The sequence below is a fragment of the Gouania willdenowi genome, chromosome 6 (assembly GCF_900634775.1).
Source record: "Gouania willdenowi chromosome 6, fGouWil2.1, whole genome shotgun sequence".
Classification (NCBI taxonomy): Eukaryota; Metazoa; Chordata; class Actinopteri; order Blenniiformes; family Gobiesocidae; genus Gouania; species Gouania willdenowi.
The window spans coordinates 47923150-47948135 of record NC_041049.1 but is presented as its reverse complement, the minus strand read 5'-3'; the positions used below and the strand labels follow the sequence as shown (position 1 = coordinate 47948135).

At 37.8% G+C, this 24986-nt stretch overlaps 1 protein-coding gene across 1 annotated transcript in view; it reads right to left on the bottom strand.

The window, feature by feature from the left end:
• hrasa (HRas proto-oncogene, GTPase a) overlaps positions 1-24263 on the bottom strand; it is a 28852-nt gene extending 4589 nt beyond the window's left edge. The window contains exons 1-5 of the mRNA XM_028448942.1: positions 23959-24263; positions 7677-7820; positions 4032-4210; positions 2012-2171; positions 777-901 (exon numbers count right to left, since the gene is read on the bottom strand). Coding sequence (XP_028304743.1) covers positions 782-901; positions 2012-2171; positions 4032-4210; positions 7677-7787 — 570 coding nt within the window. The 5' untranslated portion in view covers positions 7788-7820; positions 23959-24263 and the 3' untranslated portion in view covers positions 777-781. The remainder of the gene's footprint in view (positions 1-776; positions 902-2011; positions 2172-4031; positions 4211-7676; positions 7821-23958) is intronic.
• Between the last annotated feature and the right edge of the window lie 723 nt (positions 24264-24986).

The window sequence follows — 24986 nt, the reverse complement described above, 5'->3', positions numbered from 1 at the left end:
ATCCACAAAGCTGCTGCATTTGGACAATTTTTTATTTTTGCTCTACAAGGAAACTTAAAACGCAGGACACTATTGGTGGTTTAAGATGTTTATTTAGTTTGTCCTGTAGATTATTATTATATCATCTACCCCCAAACCCTGTGATTTTCTTTATTTGTAAAACCAAAATAATACTGTGCTCTTTATTGTTGGCAAAAAGCTCCAAACCGGTCTGCAGTGTAACCTGTTGGACACGTTTATTTATTTTTTTTAAATGTGAATAATGAAAGACTAAAAGAAGTGATAGAATTTAGTATTTTGGACAGAAATGTTCTAAACTTTTAATTTATATTTAAGATAACTACCTCATGTGCAGTTAAAGCAACACGTTTGTATTGTTTCACAGGTATTGTTCAGTGTTTTACAATAAAATAAGATTGGAACATTCAACGTGTATTCCCCAAAAATTGGGATCGGCCACAATCGGTATCGGCAGGTCAGGCTTTTAAAAAAAAATTGGTGATCGGCCAGAAAATTGCAATGGGTGCACCTCCCTAGTTTTTTCAGTTAAAAATGTGATTAAAATAAACGATTTGGACATTTTCTGGATCGATACGATAACCGCGCGGTGAAATATTGCGATACTGTATATGGCAATTTTTTCTTACACCCTTAAAATTCAATACTTTTTTTTTGGCTGATACTGAACCTATATCACACATGAATATTGGATCTGAACTCCCCATCTATAAGCAGGTTTAGTTAAGCTCCCACACGGTGAGCGTTTGATTTCTCACCTGTATCACGACACCACGCAGCGACAGCTCATGCAGTCCTGGCCGCTCTCATCGGGTGGATTCAGCTTCCTCAGTTTATGCTGTCGGATTTCTCTCACCAGTGTGTAGAAGGCATCCTCCACTCCCTGAAACACACACACACAAGCTTCAGAATCTAAAGATCATCTCCTGTGTAATCAAAGATGGACACTAAATCATCAAAACACAAATGTAACGGCTCAGTACTATTACCATGGCAACACTGATGAAGTCAGATCAAGAAACGACGTTTTTTATTTCTTTTTGAGTAACATATTTCACAGCCTTGTAAGTGAATGTGACTGCAAACGGTTCTGTTCTGCAGCCAAGGTAACCTGGCTATGAGTCACTGCCTGCAGCATAATAAAATGTTCCCAGCACCACAAACACTGGCCACGTGCTGCTCTTAATGTGCATGACACGCTTGTGTTTTATCCAGGCACAGTGTCCTCAGATTAGAGCGAGAAAAGATTTTAGAGTTTCTGAGAGAAGGAAAAAAATGGTGACTTCTCAGGGTAGTTTGGATTGGATATATTTAAAAAAAAAAAAAAAAAAAAGAGAGGGTTTTGTCCCATGTGAACATTTGTTAACAAAAATATCAATATATTTTAATAATTTTCATTCATATGTATGTCACAAAAGAAAATGTAAATAATACATAATTTAATAAAAAAATAATTGTTTCTTTTTTTATGTTTTAATTAATCATAGTCTCATTATTGTCACTTAAAAAAATAATAAAATCGATGAAAACAATGAAGAAATGTTTTTGTCAACAAAAATATCAATATGTTTAAGTTTTTATTCACATGTATGTTTAAACATATAAAGAAATACAAATACAATAATAATAATATTCTAAATAAAAAATAATGTAATTTAATATAAAAAAGTTTTACATTTTTAAAACATTATTATTAGTCATAGTCTAGAACTCACATGTGTAATTAAAAAAATCAAATACCGGTAAGTGATATTTTTTAAATAAATAAATGAATGATAAAAAAAAAAAAATCAATATCAATTTATATCAATATCAAAATATCAATTTATTTTGAGTTTTTTTCACAGTTTTAAAATAATAATAATAATAATATTATAAAATGATTTTTTTTTGTTACATTTAAAATGTTTTTTATTAAAGTCAACAAAAATGATGACATTTCTTTGTCAACAAAATGAACAGTGGTGAGCGTGTAGTTGTGTTCACATCCCACCTGTCGTGTTTTGGCAGAGGTCTCAATATAAGGGATCCCGTAGGAGCGAGCCAGTTCTTGGGCCTGCTTGGTTTCCACTGTCCGCGCTGGGAGGTCACATTTGTTCCCTACGAGCACCATGGGAACGTCATCCGAGTCCTTTACACGTTTGATCTGCTCTCTGTGGATGAGAATCAAATGGTAAATGGACCACTGGAGGAAAACCAACCACCAGGGGAACTCTAGGACCCAGTGGAAGAGCTGGGCCCTGCTGGTGCTAGGCTGTGCTGCACTGCTGAAGGAGGGGGGAGGCTGTGAGAAAGGCCGGGGGGCGGGGCGGGGGGAATTGGACAACAGGCAGGCGGCAAACAGCATTACCTCATCACTACAACACTACAGCAAGTGCCAAACGCAGTGCAGCCAGTGGGGAAAGCGCGTGAGACGAGTGGGTCGGATCACTCTATCTAGCTATGGCCGACTGCAGCAGAATGCCTCTGCTCTCTGCTGCTGCTTCAAACACCCACACACGTCCAAGCGCACATCACAGCCTCTGTAGAGCCTGGACTTGTGATTTTACTGAAAAAGGTGGTTTCAGACGAGCAGATGTTGGTCACTGAACGCCAGGAGCACAAAAAGTCCTGTTGCTGTGCTGACATGAAGACCTCATGAAAACCTCACATTTCTGCAATATATTCAGAAATTTACCAGGCATTAGCCTTAGAAAGAAGTCATGAGGACACATCAAAGCCATCCGCAGACACCTCCGGGGAAGACTGGCAGTTGAAACATGTCAGGAGATCAAAGTAAATTTCCTGAAAAAAGGTTGTCTGCATAAATGAAAACCTTCACATAGGCATTAGGCTGCTTAGCTAGTTAGCTATTATCAACTTAAACATTGCATGTTTTTATTTGTTGCTTAGTAGTTTTGTTGTAAATATATAAATTCTGCACAAATGTACAACGTGCGGTAAACCTGTGCAATTAATCGAATTACGATTAATACACTCAACGATTACAAAATAACGTAATCGAGAAAAAACTTTTATATAAAATAAGAAAAAATGTTTAAAAACGTTTTATTTGCTAAATAAAACAAACTTAAAATAAATAAAATATATAAAGCTTGGCACACACTGATTATTAATACCAACTTTGAGTTGTAGGTTAGGGTCATAATTGAGTTGTAATTAAACATGGATGCAACTGTAATATAAAAATATAATTGATAGGGGTGTGCATTGCCATTTATCTGATGATACGATACACGATTTGCATGTTACGATACAATTTATCCTGATACTAAACAATACAATATACATCGCGAAATATCGCAATATCAATAATTACCAATTTCACCTTTACAGAATGGCATGAAATATAATTTATTTCATTTTATTTTTATTTACTAGAACAAGTAAATGGTAACTAACTGTAATTTAAGTACCAATATCAAAAACAAGTGTTATGTTTATCAAACTGTCAAATTACATTTTATTTACATTTTCAACAGATTCTGATTTTAAGTTCTTAAATTCTGAAATATTGCAATATAATGCAAAATAAAAAATTTTCTTATACCCTTAGTAATTGACCCCAATCCTGCCTTTAACACATCCTGGCTTTTAATAGCTTTAATAGTAGGCTGGCAGGGAGTTTAATGTGATGAGAAAGACTAAATATGACAAATATCACCAACTTCTCTCCTGCTGAATCCCTTCCTCCCTCCTCTTCACCTCTCCTTCCCTGTCCTTGAGCTCTCTACCTCTCCATGCTCCTCTAATTGAATCAGGGCTCGATTTCATTGGCATGGCGTTGTAAGCCTTCAGCTGAGGGCTAAGCTTTCCTTTAGCCACGTTAAATGCTAACAGCATGACATCACCCCAACCCCACCCCGATGATGTCATCATGCGTGCTTCCCTTATCAGCTTTTCTCACACACACACACACGCGCACACGCACGCACGCACGCGCACGCACACACACACACACGCACACACACACACACACGCACACACACACACACGCACACACACACACACACCTGTACTGGTGAATGTCCTCGAACGACTTGGTGTTGTTGATGGCGAAGACGCAAAGGAAGCCCTCGCCCGTCCTCATGTACTGGTCCCTCATGGCGCTGTACTCCTCCTGACCCGCAGTGTCCAGGATGTCGAGCAGGCAGGTCTCCCCGTCAATCACCACCTGCTTTCTGTACGAGTCCTGGAGGAGAGATCATCCAGAGGTAGAAATCTCACAGAATTAAAAAACAACAACAAATGTTTTGGTTGAAATTTACGACTAATGATGCGCCGCATAATAATTCCAGCAAGTACGTCTTGTCTCCTTTTCTGAATTAATATGTTATGGTTTAATTTATTCATTTTTTCAGGAATTTTACTTTGATATCCTGACATGTTTTGACTGCCAACTGTCAGTCTTCCTCAGAGGCATCTACTGATTGCTTTGATGTGTCCTCACAAGGTCTTTCATAATTAAAGCATCAAAGCATCTACTGATTGCTTTGATGTGTCCTTACGAGTTAATTCATAAGGAAAGCATCAAAGCATCTATCACAAAAAACAAAACGAGGCTCTCTAGATAATATCACAAAAAATAGTTAGGAAACTAATATTAATACTATTTTTACAATACACATTCAATATATATTCTCCACAACGTTTTATATATACAGTTTATACATGCACATCAAACATTCATACATACGTACACACATACATAAATACACATCCATATATGTACATGACATGTACATAATAAGAATAATATACTATTTAATATTTACTACAATAAATATCATCAATTACGTTTTAAATACAAAATATAGTGTGGCAATATTTAAATCAATAATATTCTCTATCAAAATATATACCTTTTATTATGTATTAATATATTTTATGCCATTATTTACATATTATATATTATTGCTGTCCAAGGTAACATGTTTGCTCTTCTTTCTCATACTAAAATAAATTTCATGTTAATTTCCTGCAAAAAGTTGTCTGAATGAATGAAACCTTAACATATTAAATAAGGTTGCATTGAATACAGTATATATAAGCACATGGAGTGGCACCAAAATGTACACCCTCCAGTATGGCAGGTGGTTTTATGCACCTGTTCAAGTTAGTTGCAACTAGGGCTGGGTGATATAAACCAAAACTTATATCTCGATATTTTTCTCAAAATGGCGATACATGACATAAATCTTGACAATTTAAATTCAAATGAAATCTGACCAAAAAGACAATTCTGGCAAGGCAAGGCAAGGTTAAATTTGCTGATGCAAAATGCCACACAGGCACATTTATAAACAGTTGCACAATATGTGCCACTTTTGGCTTTTTCTCCTACAAGAGTGTTAGTAGTGTGGCTTGTTTAGGGGAAGGTCTGGGTTAAGGCTGGGATACACTGTGCGATTATTTTAATCGTTGTACTCAGCTCCAGTAGAGCCCGAATGTACGCAGCTCAAGATTCATGTTCTCACACTGTTCGGACCGACACTCTGACATGATCTGATCGGGGTCTTGTTTCCGGAAATGCGACGTACAAATTAGAAGAAAAAGAAGAACCCGGAAGTGGAGAGATGGTCGCAAATCTCAGCAAAAAGAACTTTCAAAAAGAAAAGATGGCGATGTGATGGACCAGGAACTGGCTGAACAGGCGTGGGCAGTACAGTCCCTCAATTTCACAGCAGTCCTAAAGTGTTCATGCATGCGCAGTGTGAAAGTTTAAGGTAAGCCGGTCCGTGGCACTGCTTCAACTGTGAGATACTCTCAAGAGGAGCGACTGGATTTCAAACATGTTTGCTTTCCTTACGATCATACGATTGCTGATCAGGAGCTGGTCGTGAGGTGTTAATCTCTTCTCGTGACCCCTTGTATACTAGACGATGCACGACACACGATCTAGCAGAGACTCGCACAATCCCATAAAATAGACGCATGAGTCGAAACTCGGCCCAAAATGGGCCAAAAATCGCACAGTGTATGCCTGCCTTAAGGACACACTCAGAAATACATCTAACTGTACTTTTCATGCTGTTCTGAGAAGTTGCAAAAGCAGGTACCCCAAAAATAAGTATTTTAATACAAAATAAGCTATTATATATATATATATATGGTGTAACAATACATGTATTTGTATTGAACCGTTTCGGTACAGGACGTTCGGTTCGGGTACATGGTTGTGCACGGGTGAGTTCCCGGAACGGAACGGAAGTTGCGTGTGTTTACGTCTGCCTGCAGCTACATCTGCAGCCCGTGTACGACATGGCTAAAGCTAGTGAGAAACCAGAGCTGGAGGACCCTCCCCTGTCGCTAAAGTCTCCTGCTTCGGAACACTTCGGCTTCCGGGTGAAATACTGCAACAGAGAAAGATCACTGGATAAAACGAGGGCAGTGTGCTGACATTGTTCAGCTGAGATCGGGTACATTTCCGGGAACAAGACGAACCTAACTCACTTCAAACGGCACCGCCCGAGTGCAAATATCACTGCGAAAAAGATAGAAAACGTCCTTAGTGCAAAGCAGCTGACTGGCCAAAGCTGTAACAACTGATATCAGAGTCTTTATAGCAGCAGATAAAAGCTGTTAAGCTGTGAGGAGCTTATTTTTTTTTTAAATAATATTTTTTGTATTTTTAGTTTGAGAATATTATGATTACCAGGCAGCACTTTAAAACAGTATAGTATTTTTTTAAAAACTTTTAAATGAACAAGCAAATGTATGTTTTGCATTTTTCTGGCCAACAATATGAAGGTCTAAACCAAGGGCTTCATGCTGGAACTGTGCTGTACTTTTTGTTTGTTAAAAGCTGTTAACAAGCTGTGAGCTTATTTCTATAATATTTAATGTATTTTTTGTTTGAGAATATTATTACCAGGCAGCACTTTACAAGTGTCATATTTTTTTTCAATTTATTTTAATATTCTGTATAATGTTAACTACATTGTTGGTTTACTAAAGCTTCGAATAAACAACAAGCAAATTTATGTTTTGCATTTTGTTCCATACTGTACCAAAAATGAACCGAACCATGACTTCAAAACCGAGGTATGTATCGAACCGTGATTTTTGTGTATCGTTACACCCCTTATATATATATATCTCGATATATGCAATATTGTAATTTTCTATATCTTAAAAATAGAAAACTCAATATATCTTGAATCCCGATATATCACCCAAGTTGCAACACACCAACAAACAAGAAACAACAACATAACTAATGATACAGGACGGAGCAACGCGTTCAACAACAGCTAATGAGCCTGTTGATGGACTTTTTTCTCTCTTTTTTTTTTACATGGAATATATATCTGTATTTTGATTTCACTCGAGTATCCGAGCTAATGTTTGGCCTTACAACATGCAGTCACAAAAACATGGAGTGCTGTCCCTTTGTTTGTTAGAGCACAGGGGCCAGGAATGCAAATATACAAAAAGGACATTGTCTGGTCAGTGGCAGGCGTGGTGAGAAAGAGAGGGAGTGAGATCGGAGACGGAGGGAGAAGAAGAAGAAAACATTCTCACAGTCTCCCTCTCCTCTCTGGGACATATGCACATGTTTTTAAGCCTGTCCACCCAAAAAATATTCCTCCTCAGCAGTTTGCATGTTGTCTATGATTGGACTTCTATGTGTAAACCATGCATAAGGGGAGCCGTACCTCTATGGTGGGGTCGTATTCATCCACAAAGTGGTTCTGAATGAGCTGGATAGTGAGCGCACTTTTGCCCACACCCCCAGCTCCCACCACCACCAGCTTGTACTCTGTCATATTCACCACGGCTGCAAACTGTCCACACCAGCACTGGAAAGAGAGAACAAACAGGCAGATTAGCACAAAGCAAAGGAGTAAATAAGCTTGCCGCCTTTAATGCAGTCTGCGATGTCATTATTTCACACTGGTAGGACACATTCGTGTGTGTGTGTGTGTGTGTGCAGTGGGGGCTGAGGTTGAGACCCTCAAAGGGGAATTTGAAAAATGTGCTGAAGGTACTTAATGTTCCAATCCTCTCCCGCGCAGCAGCAGCAGAGAGGACAGTGGCAGCCCACCCTCATCACTCAAGCTTTACATCACTAACGTCTACCTGTGGAGTCGAGAGGACTCAACCAAGCCTAAAGCTAATGGAGTTGACTCCTTTTTTTCTTTCATTTAAATCCAGAAAGTCACCAGGTAGAATATCAACATGTGGTCATTTGAATAATACATTTCGCAGAAACACATTTCATGCTGACATGTTCGGAGACCCTCCTTTGTGCTAATGACAAAACTTCCGAGTAACATCAAAACAAGAGCCCTATTTACAAAAGCGTTAAAAAACGAATGGAAGACAAACAGTGATAAACCGATACATCGGCTGATTTTTGCGTTTTTTACTTGTATCGGCATCGGCCGATGAGGGCTGCTGCGTTCGCCAATCCACATTATTTACAGAGAGCAGAAATAGTTTTTACTTGTTCTACATTACTTGTTTTTAATATTTGTTAGATATTTTTTACTTGTTGTCATTCTACCTCACCTTTGTTAATTTAAATAAATGTTCCTTTTTTTTTAAAATTGAGACTCGTACCATTTGTTATCATTATTGCGTAATTTTTATGATATAAAATGAGCGAGCAAAAGTAGTATCGGATCAAGAAAAATCGGCAGTCCATATCGGTCATCGGCCCTAAAAAAAAAAAAATCAATATCGGTCTATCCTTAAAGACAAGAAGAGATGCTTTTGTTTTGAAAATTTAATGTTTGATTTTCAGCTTGACGCCGGTGTCATGGTCCGAGTTTGCGTCGTACTGAGATTGTTTATGCACATATATGCGCACTACTGAAAAATTCATTTTTGCGTGAAAAAAAAAAAACAATAATTCATTTTTGTTTTCAAAGTGAACAAACACGTGTTTTATTTGTTTATTGGATTATGTTAGGGTTAGGGTTATAATCTCAGCACAGAGGTAAACTCAGACCGTGGCACCAGTCCCAGGACAATTTTACATTCCGTTCGCAAAGCATCATGGGACAGTTGAGTATGACTAGCATGTTCACCGTGCATACTTTAAAAAATGTCCCGATATAGAATACATCCAGGTATTTCTTGCGTACTCCTGTCATACTATCTAATGTGAACACACTACACACTAATTTTGATGTCAGACTTATGAGTACGAGTAGTACATTAGTATAGTTTAAAAACAGTAGTTCAAACACAGCCATTGTCTCGGCCTCATAGATCAATAAATCGAAGATAATTTGCTTTGATTTCAAAAATCCTTTTCTTACACTACTTTTTCCATTTAACATCAGCTGCTGAATTATGTGACTTCTCTTTTGAGTAACACTTAACAGCACTTTCAATATTGTTTAGTGTAAAAATGAAATATCCAGATTATTTTTTCTTTTAAATGTACTCTTCCACACTTTTGAATAAATGTCCAAATTCTATTGATTTATTTATGCAGATGCCTTGGAACTTTAAATGGAGGACTCATCTGGTTTGGATTATAATTTAAAAACTGTAAATAATCAATTTTTTTCACCACCCCTAATAACAAATAGAGGCTCAAATTTGCAAAAAGACATCAAAAGTGAGTGTTTTCCACTGTGATCTGCAGCAAAACGTGACTCAGCGAACTGATCATTTACCAGAATATTACCAAATCTCAACCTCAGTATGAACTTAACAACTTGTACCATACCAACAGGTGACTCAGATTGGGTTTGTTTTTCTTAATCATGATCACAATGACACTAGATGACTAAGTCAAACTAGAAATCAAGCTCTTCTGTTGCAGGCCTAAAGCAACCTTAATGACCCCCCCCCCACTGATTAAACATGTTAAAGTAATGTAGTTAGTAAATAATACCTTTTCTATGCTCACAGATATCAACATAATTATCAAGAATGCATGTATAACAAATAATTGGTTTCCATCCTAATAATACAGGAGTGCACATGTATTTTCCCATTTTCCCCAAAAAATAAAACATGAAAATAGATGTAAAACACTAAATACAATTTGGGAATAAATACATTTTTCAATTTCAAAGGCTCCGTCATATTATATGGAATATTAACATTGCAGAGGGCTGACTCAGCACTATTAGAATAAGCAGGTACAGAGGAGACAAAAAGTACAAAACAATAAGAAATGATTTACAAGGTGGTATTTTATCATGTTTGTTTATTTTTTATGTTATGTTTTATATTCTATGTTGCTTTCCCATAAACTTTTTACTGCGCTATAATATAAAATGTGTGATATAAATGATGTAAATAGGTTTGGGTGCCATTTTAACCAAAATAATAATTTTTTGTTTGATTCTCTTGTTATGATCATATTACTTTAGTTTTCAATGCTACAGAAATTTGAGCAGTGTAAGCGTTTGCATGTGCTTGTTTTGTCCTTTTTTTTGTTTTACCTATACATCACAATGCCTGAATGAACTGCATCACTGCTTCCTCTTTTGCAGAGTCATTTTCTCCCTTCTCGTTAAGCTTTCTCTTGTGTCTATAAAAAGTTCCTCACATGGGGTTAATCACTTTAGTGTGTTCATTAACGGCCTGATTTGCTGCTTAAAAAGGCCGGAGGAGAAAAATCATTGACCTACACAACTGGCAACACGGTGTATAATCAGTGCTACTTGCAACAAGATGTCACACTTGCACGTTTTAGAAGCTCCACCTCTGCAGTCTAATACCATCTCCAAATAAAGTGAAATAATTCATCTTCAAATGGACAAAAAGTGTTTGGATTCATGTATTTTAAATTCTTCAAATTTTGACACTAAGTTCATTGTTATACACATACATTCTGTGAATCTTTAAAAGTAAAAACCTTATTTGTGTTATTTTTGTCTGACTCCTGTGAGGCAGACTAAGGCTTTGTTGTAAATGTCATACTGTCTGACATCAAAATGAGTCTGTAGTGAGTTCACATTCGGTAGTATGGAAAGATGGAGTACGTGAGAAATACCTGGATGTATACAACAGTATATAGGGACATTTTTTAAGTATGCACAGTGGGCACACTAGTCATAATCAACTGCCCCATGATGCACTGCGAGCGAAATGTAAAATCGTCGTGGGACCGGCTTCAAGCTAAAAATCAAACATCCCCTTTTCAAAATAAAAACATCTCTTCTTGTCTTCCATTCATTTTTTTGAAGCTTTTGGAAATAGGGCTCTTGTTTTGGAGTTAACCAGAAGTTTAGAACAATGGCGACTCTCCGAAAAACTCGGCAAGAAATGTGTTACCGCAAGTTTTATGGATGAAATGAGCACATGTTTATATTCTACTTGGTCACTTTCTCACTTAAAGTGTTTTCAGAAGATGGAGAATTAACAGAGATATTTAGCCTCAGTGTGCTTCAGGTTTTTGTCATTGTAGGTTTCAAATGAATCTTGGGAAACTTGGAAGTATACGACAGTGGGAATGGTCACAGTAGACAGTATATACTCATTGAGTTTGTAGTGGATAGCAAAGTTTTCAACCACTGTGCAGTGAGAAATTATTCAATTTCACCTAAAATATTTATTATAAATGTATTTACTACTATTAATAATAATTATATATACATATATTATAAATATAATAATTAAATAAAAAATACATTGTATAAAACAAAACAATATTTAACATAATAAAAGTGAATTGTAGTTCTAATCATATTTTAGTTTAGTTTTATATTTGTATTCAAGACACTTCGATAAGAATTGCACTTTTTATTCGAAAAAATAAATATAAAAAATCATAATAGATTTTGTTGTTGTAAATTTTATTCCTGTAGATTGTTAATTGCACTTTTTAATCAGAAAGTGAAATATGAAAGAATCATATTCAAGACACTTATATAGAGTCATTCTTATACACTTACACATAAGAATCACTGTATATTGTTCATATATACTACAAATTTTCCTTTTTAAACATTTTTGGTTGGTCTGCCTTTGGATTTTTTTTCAATGAAAAGATGCATCATGGCTCAAAAAAGGTTAAAAAAACCCCCCTCTGTTGTATAGTACAGAGTGTGCTATTTTGAACACAAGTTAGACTAGAGAAGACTGGAGTGATGTTAATGATTGACAGGGAGGTATAGGCTCGCTAAACGATGCCACACAGTCAGTGCTTTCATTCATTGCCAGGATGCACCATGCATCACATCCTTGATGTCGTACGCCACGGCTCACCTTAATGGAAGAGCTAGCTGCGTGTCAACATCGTAAAAAACGCACACTGCTCTAATTGTGAAGCACAACAGGAAAAACATTACGTCCACCTCTCCACTGTGTTGCCAAACATTTAGCTTCCCTTTCCCTTTGCAAATAAATCAAGGTGGTGCATGGAGCGGTTTAGATTCTGTTGGGATTTTTGGAACAAAATAAGCACTTTAACAGTCTTACCCCATCCAAATTACACAGTGGTTATCCACAAGACCAGGGCTAAATAAGCCATTGGAGTGTTAGCTACTGGCTTTTGGTGTCAGGACAGTGGAAAAATGGAAAGCCAACCACTGCACTACGGCCCTTTTTATGCTCAACATTAGAATTAAATACATACAGGACAAAACCCTAAATCCATTTCTATAACACCTATTGAAATACAGTATACGAAATATGGGCACTGACAAAAATAATGAATAATAAAGCTCATAAATAGAGTACAAAAAAGTCCTTACTGTGTCATCTTGTTCAAAGTTCTTTCATGTTTAATAAAAAAGCAGCATTGCAAGGAAATGACATCAGTGCGGGAAAAAAATGATTTGAAAACATCTTTGATCCCCAACGGTATGACAGAACATGGCCTGACATCATGCCAACAAAAACATCGTCCTCTGCAGTGGGACAATGAGCTGAAGAAATATAAAGACAAATCAAACATGACACAATGACTGCTGCATGGGAGTGAAGCCGATTTAAAAAAAAAAAAAATCCCCTGGATTTTGCTTGGAAATTATAAGCAACAAACTCTATTAAAATACCATAGATACAGTATTTTAAAATGATATTCTGCAATTCTGTGCACGACAACACCATCATTAGGGGCCCCAAGCAAAAAAATGGACAGAAATCATGGAATTCACATTGCGAAACAGAAAAAGTAATCTGAGCTGTGTTTTTTTTTTTTTTTTTAAATCTCTTTATTTCAATTTAGGCCCCGATATGACACGGAAATACTACACATGCATGTTTTGGGATGATATAAGACATTTAAACAGTATTTTCTCTGGCAAAACGAAAGACTGAATATGAAACATACAAATGTATCAAATTTTGCTCGTAATCTCTTTATAAATGGTGCGCTACATAATCACATGGCTGAATGAGATTTTGTGCAAAATTAAATAAAACTGCAACATGACAAGGACTAAACCCTTACTTACATGTACAATATCACACACTTCGCTGGTATTTATCCTGTGAAACGGGTGGCTTAGTGGAGTTATAAGTCTTTGGAAGCAAATAGATGAAATCAATAACAATAGTTTATCATATAAACCCTATTTAGCGTGTTTGATATTATTTCTAGAGGTTCAAAAGCCAGGAAAGCCATCTAAATAGGGAAACAAAAATGGGTAAACCGATGCAAAAATGGGTAAACTGTAATGGAATAAAGGAAAATTTCTTTTCCTATTTCCTTTACTACTTAATTAACTTTACCTTCATATTTATAGGCAATGTGGATAAAGTGTCTTGCAGTGTTAATTTTGTTGACTAAAAATTTGACTCCATTTTTTAGGTGACAATAACTAGACTATGACTTCTTTTTTTTTTTTTAAACATGCGCAAAAACTATATCAAAAATATATTCATGTTTTTTTGTCAACTAATGAAAACTAAAAAGTTTGCATGGGACAAAAATCCAATCGGAACCATTTCTTTTTTGGAAGGTATCCAATCCAAACCAGTTTTGCTGCATGGAAGGCAGGACAAGCCGTACTACCAATAATGGTAATAGAATCTTTCAACACTTTATAAACTTGACTATGTCTGTAACCAATCTCGTCTCACCTAATCATTCTGATATGCTTGGTGCAAGCATTTTAGAATCATAAATCAAATCTCAAGTCACAGGCGTACTGTACATCTGCCATAAAATTGAAATTTCAACACCATATACCGTGCCACTAACGGGAACCAGAGAGACGTGTGATTCCCTCTCAAACTAGGCCATGTCTGCAGCTGATTAATAATCCACACTTACACTTGTAGACGGAGGACAAAATTAATCATTAATAGAGACAATGTTATGTTCCTCGAGCTACTTGTTGTAAGGGGTGTTAGCAGATATTTGTGCGGCTAGAGAGAAAAGAAAGATAACCTACATGGCTCATCATTTCATCCACACTTAAGGTGCTTGAAAAAGGGGTTTGGGTTCAAGTTTGTAACACTAAAATGGATTGTTTCTTCATGCTCTGTCAAACTTCCATAATTTCCTGAAGTAAATAGATAAAATAACAGCTTTGGAGACTGTAGCAGTGGTTGTATTATTGATAGCATCACTAATCCACAGCAAATAGTTCAATGTTTGCAGGTCCTCCCTCAACATGCTTGGTTTTCCCCTCAGGTTCTCCAAATATGTAGCACACATTATCGAAAATAGACAAATTAATGCAACTCACTTTTTTATTGCAGTTTGCTCATAAAAGTAGAACTTTCCCCATCTACTGTAATGAGACCACAACCAAAGCTAAAAGGCATCCATCCAATGTTTTCTTTCATAATTGCTAAACACACATATTTATGGGCATGATCCAGCCTGTTTGCGATCAGTGTATTTATAGTCTCCCACCTTCAGTCCGGGTAAATTAACAATCGTTTTGAAATCCTAGAGCCTTGCCTTGACCAGAAGGATAATCTTACATCACATCTTATGGAGGGCTGAAAATACAGAGCAGCAAAAGGGCTGGTGGTGCATACCAAAAAACATAAAGGAGGGGGATTTGTATAGTGTAAAAACAATAACATAACTATCAAAACAAATTGGTGATTTTGGCAAAAATACATAAACTGAAAGAAAAGCGCCAAACATCCTCTTTGCCAGATATTGGCAGATATTGGCAGTTATCTAGATCAGTGAGCCTGATCATAGTACCATCCATGATCATTCAGATTTTAAAGACAAGAAATTTCTATCCCTTCCCATTAATAACAATGCAGTAAGTTCAAAACTATGGGCAGTGGCACCCTCATTTTTTTTGCGATGAAATGCAAAATTAACTGAGCTAAATTCCATAAAGATCATTCTATTACCAATGCAGAAATAATTTTTCTTTTTTATTTCGCCAATGAAATAAAAGCTTCAACCATGTCTCGGGGGAAACAGGAGACACTGAGTCCGAGGGGGCCATGTTTTGTGCCTCTGTTGTTGAGGCGGCTGACCTGTGCTGTGGCCTTAAGGTAGTCAGTACCTGTCGTGGCGGCAACACTTGAACCCTTTGGTGAACACTGGGGGTGAGGGATGCCGTCAAGCTGAAGAAGGAGTCCTATCAGGCCTTTTCCGGAGGCAGCAGACAGGTTCCGACGGGCCAAGCGGAGTGCAGCCATGGTGGTCGGAGAGGCAAAAACTCGGATATGAGAGGAGTTTGGTGAGGCCATGGAGAACGACTTCCGGATGGCTTCGAAGAGGTTCTGGACCACCATCCAGTGTCTCGGGAGGGGGAAGCGGTGGACTGTCAACACCGTGTATGGCGCGGATAGTGCGCTGCTGACCTTGACTCGAGACGTTATGGATTGGTGGAAGGAATACTTCAAAGACCTTCTTAATCCCACGACACATCTTTCAATGAGGAAGCAGAGCCTGAAGACCCAGAAGTGGACTCTCCTATCTCTGGGGCTGAGGTTGACAATGTGGTTAAAAAGCTCCTCGGTGGCAGGGCCTGAATGTTGTGGGGCTGTCATGGTTGACACGACTCTGCAGCACCGCATGGACATCGGGGGCAGTGCCTCTGGATTGGCAGACCGAGGTGGTGGTCCCCCTTTTTAAGAAGATCAGAGGGTCTGTCCCAACTATAGAGGGATTACACTCCTCAGCTCCCTGGTAAGGTCTATTCAGGGGTACTGGAGAAGTTCTGCCGGATAGTCAAACCTTGGATCCAGGCGCAACAATGCGATTTTTGTCCTGGTCGTGGAACTGTGGATCAGCTTCACACCCACAGCAGGGTCCATGAGGGTGTTTTGTGGACTTGGAGAAGGCATTCAACGTGTACCTCGGGGACTCCTGTGGGGGGTCCTCCGGGAGTATGGGATACCGGACCCCATGATAAGGGCCGTCCGTTCCTTGTAGGACCAGAGTCAGAGCTTGGTCCACATTGCCAGCAGTAAGTCCAACTTGTTTCCAGTGAGGTTTGGACTCCGCCAGGGCTGCCCTTTGTCACAGATTCAGTTCACAACTTTTTTGGACAGAATTTCTAGGTGCTGCCAGGGCATTGAGGGGGTTCTGTTTGGGGGGCTCAAGATTGCATCACTGCTCTTTGCAGATGATGTGCTCCTGTTGGCCCCATCAAGCCGCGACCATAACCTCTTACAGGATTGGTTCGCAGCCGAGTGTCAAGCGGCCGGGATGAAAATCAGCACCTCCAAATCCGATTCTATGGTTCTCGACAGGAAAAAGGTGGAGTGCCTTCTCCGGGTTGGGAATGAGGTCCTGCCCTAAGTGGAGGAGTTCAAATACCTCGGGATCTTGTTCACGAGTGAGGGAAAGATGGAGGAAGAGATTGATAGGTGGATTGGTTCAGTGTCTGCATGTTTCTACCCTCACCTATGGTTATGAGGTTTGGGTCATAACCAAAAGAACAAGATCGCGGGTACAAGTGGGCGAAATGAGTTTCCTCTGTAGGGTGGCTGGGCTCTCCCTTAGAGACAGGGTGAGAAACTCGGCCATCCGGGAGGGGCTCGGAGTTGAGCCGCTGCACATTGAGAAGAACCAGATGAGGTGGCTTGGGCACCTAATTAGGATGCCCCCTGGACACCTCCTTAGTGAGGTGTTCAGGGCACGTCCCTCCAGAATGAGACCTCGAGGAAGACCCAGGACACGCTGGAGGGACTATGTCTCTTGGCTGGACTGGGAACGCCTCGGGATCCCCCTGGAGGAGATGGAAGAAGCAGCTGGGGAAAGGGAAGTCTGGGCCTCCCTGCTAGGGATGCTGCCCCCACGACCCTACAACAGGTAAGCGGAAGAGGATGGATGGATGAAACTGATCAAGAACTAGTATAATAATCTAGAAAATGTATTAGAATCTTGCATGGTGTATTTGTCTATTTTTGCTTAATTTTTTTTTTTTTGTCAAAATCTGTTTAGTACTTTTGACGTCATGCTATCATACAAATAAACAAATAAATAAATGCCAATGACAGAACCAATTGACAATTTTCTTATTAAAACATGAACATAAATTGAAATGATGTCCCTAATCCACACCCAATAAAGGAAAGGCTGCAGATATGACCCGTCTTTCCAACATGCATTCAGCTCTACATTAAACTACTTCATTGGTTGAAGGATACTGCAGAGCCACAAGCCCAATGCAGAGATAATAGATTTTTAATGGAGTGATGATGGTAAGGAGAACATCTCAGGGGAGGTATCACAGTCCAATACTGAGAGTCTAAGAACACTCCTGAAGCCCTGATAGGCCACCGCGCCCTCACCCTCACCCTGCTCTGCAATGACATCATCCTCCTACACAACCTCCAAACATAAAGCTCTCAAAACAAAACAGTCAATGGAGTGAGTTTGGCCACACATCACCATTTATCCTCCACTCTACCTCAGAAAATATCAAGAGAAAGGTTACAAAGATTTAAAGAAAGTCATTTTTAAAGTATCACAGTGTTTATTCCAAACAGGCTTAAACAGCGCAGCAGTCCAAGTGACCTTTTTTCCTGCTGGGTCATCCTTTCAGCATTGATGGGCAGCGTGAGACGATGGAGGCAGCAGCAGAGATGAAAAGGACAGCTGACCTCCACACAAAGACATGTCAGTTAGAAGAACCATTAGACTGATCTTCAGACACCCAACACCCTAAATCTGGGAGGAGGGGGTTGCTTTTTGTTGTTGTTTTTTTTTTTTTTTTAAACTGGAGTAATGGGTGACTTATGTCTGAATGCTTTTTGTGATGTTTAAGATCACAAAAGCACATTATTTATCCATCAGGCAGGAGAAGAACCTAACTCATGCGAACATTTTTAAATCCAAGTTAAAGCCACTCTTTTTCTCAACTGCGTATGACTGAGAGGGAGATTTTTATTTCTGATTTTAATGTTCTTGTTGATTTTAATACTGTTGAATGTTTTATGTTGCACTTTTTTAATCATGTAAAGCACATTGAATTGCGTTGTGTGCTATACAAATACATTTGCCTTGCCCAACCAGTGTTAATTTTGTCGACTAAAAATTTTCATCGATTAAATTTTTTTTTAAGTGACAATAACTAGACTATGAATATATATGTATATATATATATATATATATATATATATATATATATATATATCAATATATATATATATATATATATTTTTTTTTTTTTTTAAATCCTGTTACCAAAAACTAAATCAAAATGTATTTATAATTTCATCAACTAATAAAAATGTAACTATGATTTTGTCACATAGGTCCAAATCCAATCAGAACTCATGTGATCAAGTGGTCTCACATCAAATCTGTCTGTGTTTTCCAACATTAGTACCATCCAATATGGGGTTGATCAATGGTAATAGAATTATTTTTTAAAAAATGCATAAACTCTTTACTCTTCACATTTTAATCGACTAACGATTTAGTTGACTAAAATCTTAGTCATTTCGTTGACCAAAACTCGACAATAACTTAGTCCTGATGACAACATTTTGAAGAGACGACATTGTATTTTAGTCAAAGGACTATGGCTAAAACTTGTCAAAATGAACACTCTTAGTAACTCATGTTAAATCAGAACAGTAGTTTCATGACAATACAATATGATATCAATTCTTTAGACGTAAAGATCGATGGATCGTTACACGCCTTCAAAGGCCCTGAAATCTGCTTTCTTCTGCATCTTATTAGATCTTGACATTTTGAATACTATTTCATACTCATCTTTTTAATGCATGAACATGAAATGTATTTCTAAATTTAACAGACTTGAGCAGTTTGTGTTCAAATGAAGTAAAAAAAAAAATCTATTCAGCTCCTGCCAAAAAGTATTGCCTCATTATGCAACTTCTTGTATAACAAAAAGAGAAATTTCCGATTAAGGAAGATAATTTAACACAAGGCTTAATATTTTTTTGAAGGGGCAGTATTATGAAAAAAAGGGATACACATCCCTTTAGCCTCATTCAGAGGACCAAAGTTGAAAAAGTGCTGTTTCCTCCCTCCCTTGCTATTCCATATTTTGTAAAAAGTCAGCTCCAAACGGGCGAGTTGGATTTTTCTTGCTACTTGACGTCACAAAGCACAAACTCCTCCTCCTGACAATCCTGGCTCGTCCTACCCTATAACAATGTGAGCTTCTCCCTCTCAAACTATCTCACAGGTAAAACAAACAGTGCGGTTTAATATAGAATATACATTATACTTTATTGTCATATATGTAAAGCTACATACACAAAATGTGTTTTTGTGCATTTAACCCCTCCATGATGAGCAGTGGGCAGCAACACTGTAGTACCCGGAGCAGTTTCATTTTCAGTATCTGTTATACCGCCTCGTGTCGCCTTTGAGATGATCTGACGTGTTTGTGACCCAATGTGACGCAGCGGTTGGACAAAACAGTGGACTTTCACCTTGAATGGACTATTCCTGTAATAAGTAGAGGAGAGGATGACAAGAAAGCAACGGAGCAGCTCCGCTGAGTGTGTGAAGCAGCTGACTCAGCTGACTGTCTCCGCTGCTGCTGCCACACACACACCCTGAAACAGTGTTTGTCGGACTCACAATCACAATAGCCGCTATTTGCTTAAATAGCTATGTGTTTTACTGTAATGTGCAGTTTTTTGGCTGAAAACAATAACAAGAGTGTGTGAATAGCAAAAGAAAATCGCTAGTGATCAGCTGTTGTGTGGAGTCAGCGTCTACAGACACACCCACTCATGAATATGCATAAGAAGGCCCCAAAACATCCCGTTTTTAGAACTGCTCAGAAAGTGACTTTTCAGAGGGCTAAAACTCTGGAAAACAGGCCAGTTTGGGAAATTAAACCTCAAATACTATGTTGTTGGGGTTTTTAGAACAAATGGAGAAAAATAGCATAATACTGGACCTTTAGGTCGAGTCTTTTACACAGAACACTGCCTTAAAAATAAAAGCACTGGGGAGCATTGTCAATCAATGTGTTCCGCAGATAACTTCAACTTGCATTCATTATTTAACTAAAAAATTTTTTTAATGGGATAACCTCTGGTAAGAAAATTATCTACTTGCTAACCGTTTCTTCTCTTCTTGTATGATACAGAAAGCTCTACAGTAGAACCTCTATAATAGTGACTAAAACAGTCCTGGTTTTAAGCGTCGGGCTTATCTTGGGCTTGTTGCTTGGCGGTGAACAGAACAGACAACTCCTGAAGATCACACCTCTTTTCTTGGAATAGCTCCAGATGTTTTCACAGCTGCCCGAGTCTGAATGCAATCTATCCATCTTCTACACTTGCATTATCCAAACGTAACCCTAACCCGGGGTCATGGAGGGGCGAGACCCTTTTCAAGTAAACAAGGGGAAAAGGCATGGCACATTCTGGACAGGCTGTCAGTGCACCAGCACCACGGCGCTAACATGGAGATTCACTAAGGTTGTCAAACTAAAGAAAAGGACAAAATATCTAAGAACCCACAGAAAAAAAGACTCTTCCTGGAATCAGATCCTTAACAATATCAATTTGGATACAGAAACATGCAAGCTGGTCAATGAATGTGAAATTATTAATAAACTACAATGTTTGTTTGCTTTAATCTAGCAAGGTTTCTCAAAGTGGAGTCTGTTAGCCATTCATTAGCAGTCATCATGTGGCTGATTGCAAACATAGGATGTAAAGAAAATTTCAATGATTGTAAAAGTTAAGTTTGTACCAGTATTCTTACTAATTCATCATTGGAAACATTGAGATTACTTGTTCTGTTTCCCCTCAACTAAAAATTTGTTTCCATTTGAATATTAAACTTCATCTTCTTTTTGAGTAAAATGTAACCAACCCTAAGTAACATAGGGTTGTTTACATGTTACTCAAAATAAGATTAACACCCTTCATATGAACGGTAGTCAATCCAAGACTACAGTTGGGTGTAGATGTGTTTTTAGCAATAAGTGTAAACATTATAATTATAAGGCAGTACTTGACCGCTTTTTTTTTCCATTGCGAGGTTCCCAGCCCTTCTAAGTTTTAAGAATCCAATGGACTGCTTTCTCCGAACAAACACGGCAAAAGCAGAAGATGGTAAAGCTAAAAAAAAAGTTTTTTCATGTGAGCTGGTAATATTTCCAATGACTAAATTATTGTTTACATTATTTAATCCACTAAAAAAACTCGGTCCATCCTTTATTTTGAACCTCGTACAGTAAAGATTTTCAACTTGGTAGAAATAATAGGAATAATGAATACATATATATATATATATATATATATATATTGGCAATAATAATAACAGGATTTTTTGCTTTTATTTTGAAGGGGATTGAAACCTAGTCTCTCTTATTAAACAATAATAATCGGCAATATTTTTTCAAATGTGTTATTTGTTTTGTGCAGTTTTTATTTACTAATAATTGGACAATTTCTTAAAATGCGCTCTCTGATGTCTCTTTTGCAGCTGGAACGACAAAGTAACTCATACATGTCAACATAATTTGTTTTAGCATTACTTAGTATAGGTTCTTGTCATTTCCAGTAAACATGAGTGTACTGGTGAACTACAATTGTGGTATGACTTTTAAAGTAATTTAATTTGTTGGAAATTGTTTCCCAATGATTTAGAAAGAAAAACATTCTAAAGCATTAACTACTGCATTACCACTGTTGGTTTTTCATCGGTCTGTATATGCTGAGGCGGAAATGAAACTCTTTCATTGGTTGAGAATTTTGGTTTTTGTTTTGCAAACAAAGTTGAGCAGCCTTCTAACATTTTTTGAGGTTTTATGGCTAAATATTAATCATATCTATGATGATACAACTAGTATTTTCAAGTAAAATTAAGGAAAGATCTAACTTCAAGTAAGCATTTCATAATGTAAATTGTTGAATGTACCGGAATTTGCTTCGGTATTTGGTGTCTGGGTCTGGGATTCAGAAGCGCCTGCAAAGTGTGCAGATACCCCGAGGGCAATGGTTCTCAAAGTTTGGAGCCTGCGAGGTGCCAGAGACCGAGGACCCCCACTGTACCTGAAGGTGGTTGAACACAGACATGAACATTGTAGAACAGTCATGTTCAGATTGGGTCATCTATAAGGGGGAATAAAGGAAAGAGCTTTTTGGGTTCCATCCATAAAGTCATCAAAATGATGGTCCATTGTTCTATAAATCTGTGATAACCACATTTATTTATTTATATGATTAATATCCACTGTTATCCAGAATGTGTATTGTCATCTTAAAGATGTACAGGAAATCCTTGTTTCAATCACAGATAAAATAGGTTAAAAATGACCAAAAATGATTCAATGGGATTTTTAAAAACACAGAAACTGGTGAAAAGTTGGATATTAGAAAAAAAGTGGGAAAAGTGATGGAAAGGGTTTATCAGTGCTGAAAATGTCTTAAAAGTGGGGGAGAAATTGTGCAGAAAAGGCACTGAAATTTGATGGAAAAGTGGCAGAAATAGGAGTAATGTAGCAAGAATTTATTAAAAGGAGCAAAAATATGGCATGAAAAAGTGATGAAAATAGGTTAAAATATGGCAAATTTGCACCGAAAGGTCCCGACCCTAATGTTGAGAATTCATGCCCTTGGACACTGGGGGCCAAATCCATCCAATGTGGCCCATAAGAGAAAGTAAAGATGATTGAGAAAACAACAACTAATGTGTAAACTACAAAATAAATCAGTTGTAGATATGTCAGCATCTCCAAAAAACACACATTTAATGAAACTCCACAATATTTGTGGGACTTAAAGTTTTCCCAAGCTTATAGCACATGACGGCAGTCATTTTTAATCACAAATTCTGCAATTTCTCAAAAAAAAATTACAATTACAATTACAATTACAATTACAAAATTGCTCTAAATTACACAAAAATGCATGAAATTGAAAGTGAACTTCCTACAACAACTAATACCTGTCACTTCATGCTTGGATATCGTCTTCCCTTTATATATTTTACATAACGTATATCTGAAATGAAAACATGGGCACTCTTTTTGTTGCCTAAAATCTGCGGCCAACTGGAGATAATAATAACAATAACAATAATGATAAATCTATTTTATATAGAGGTTTTTTTGGGGGGACTCAAAGCCACTTTACAGAATACAGAAACATAAAGAAATAACACACAGAGATCAACATTTAAGAGAGTGATCAAACTGGTCCTTATGTGGTCCCTGAACTAAACTGAGTGTGACACCCCGGCCCTAGCGGGGTACACGTACCCCTGGTTGGGAACCACTGTCTGTGACTTCCGCAGTGATACATTCAGTTTAAAGTGAGTGTGACGGGGCGTCACCCTCCTCACTGTGCATCAGTCCATTCCCTTATTATTATTACACACACTAACTAGCACATTCATAGCTTTGGTTGCTTCACAAAGTAAAGAAAGGAATCATTAGAAACCATTTAATATTTCTGGAAGACCTTTTAAATGAATATTATAGAGACTGTCGGCCATTTATTGATGCACAGAAACGCGGATTTTAAGTGCAATCTCCAGCCAGCAGTCGGTGAAAGGGATAACAACCCATTTTGTTAATAATAAAATAATAGAGGATATGCGTTTAATGAACACATTAGAGGGTTTGGATGATGGTGTGATATACTTACATCAAGCAGCGGTTCGGCTACCGACAGGAACGACCGTTTCGTCAACCAGAGGAAGAAGAAAGCCTCTGTTTAGCTGTTTTCAGGCTGGGTTTTCTCATATGGCTCAACGTCCTTCCCGTTTCCAGGTTCCTTCGTCCAGATGTCGGCCCGAAACTGTTGGATTCTGAGCCGCTAAACACTCGCTCCCTGGTCTTTCATTGGAACTACAGGGAAATATGAAGCCCGCGTTGAACAATGTGCTTCTACAACACACACACTCACACTGTGTGTGTGTGTGTGTGTCTGTGTGTGTGTGTGCGCGCGTGTGTGTTTCGCAGCCCACGCCCAACCCGACCAAACATAGCTCCGCCCTGTTACCGTGAATGTCACTGATGCCTTTTATTGCTGTCGGAAAAATGGACACTTGGTTTTACTCAGCGTCAAACACAGGGTTGGACTGTGGGTACACCATGTAGAAGCTGTTATTTAGTCAACATGTGGCTCTTTGTGTCTTGATTTTAATTATTGATCTCCCAGAAAACCTTTAAAGGGGCTTCCTTTTGCCAATAAATATCCCTTTTATCCTTATTTTTTGTACATTTTTGCAAGTTCTTTTTGACACTTTTATCCAATTTTTCTCCTTTATTTAATTTTTTGGCCACTTTTCATCCAAATAAGCTATCTTTTCCCCCCAATAAACACCACTTGTTTTCTTTTTTCCGACATTTTCCTGTTTTTGTTCCATATTTTTGCCCTTTTTCACAGTTCTTTGCCACATTTCGCCCATTTAAACTATCCTTTGCCATGACATGTCACCTGGTTCCTCCTGGTGTGCTGGCATAACTGTTCAAAATTGTCCAAAGAAACTAAGTGTTTTTTTATATTGTTGTGTTGGTATTCTTTTATATTCTTTGTAAAAATGCTTACAAACAAAAAAAATACATTTAGTATAATTTAAAATACTAGACACATATAAATCAAGTAGGTTATGTATTTGCGTCACTGTCCTTCTGTCTATTTTTATGTCAATGATTAATTTACCATATGTG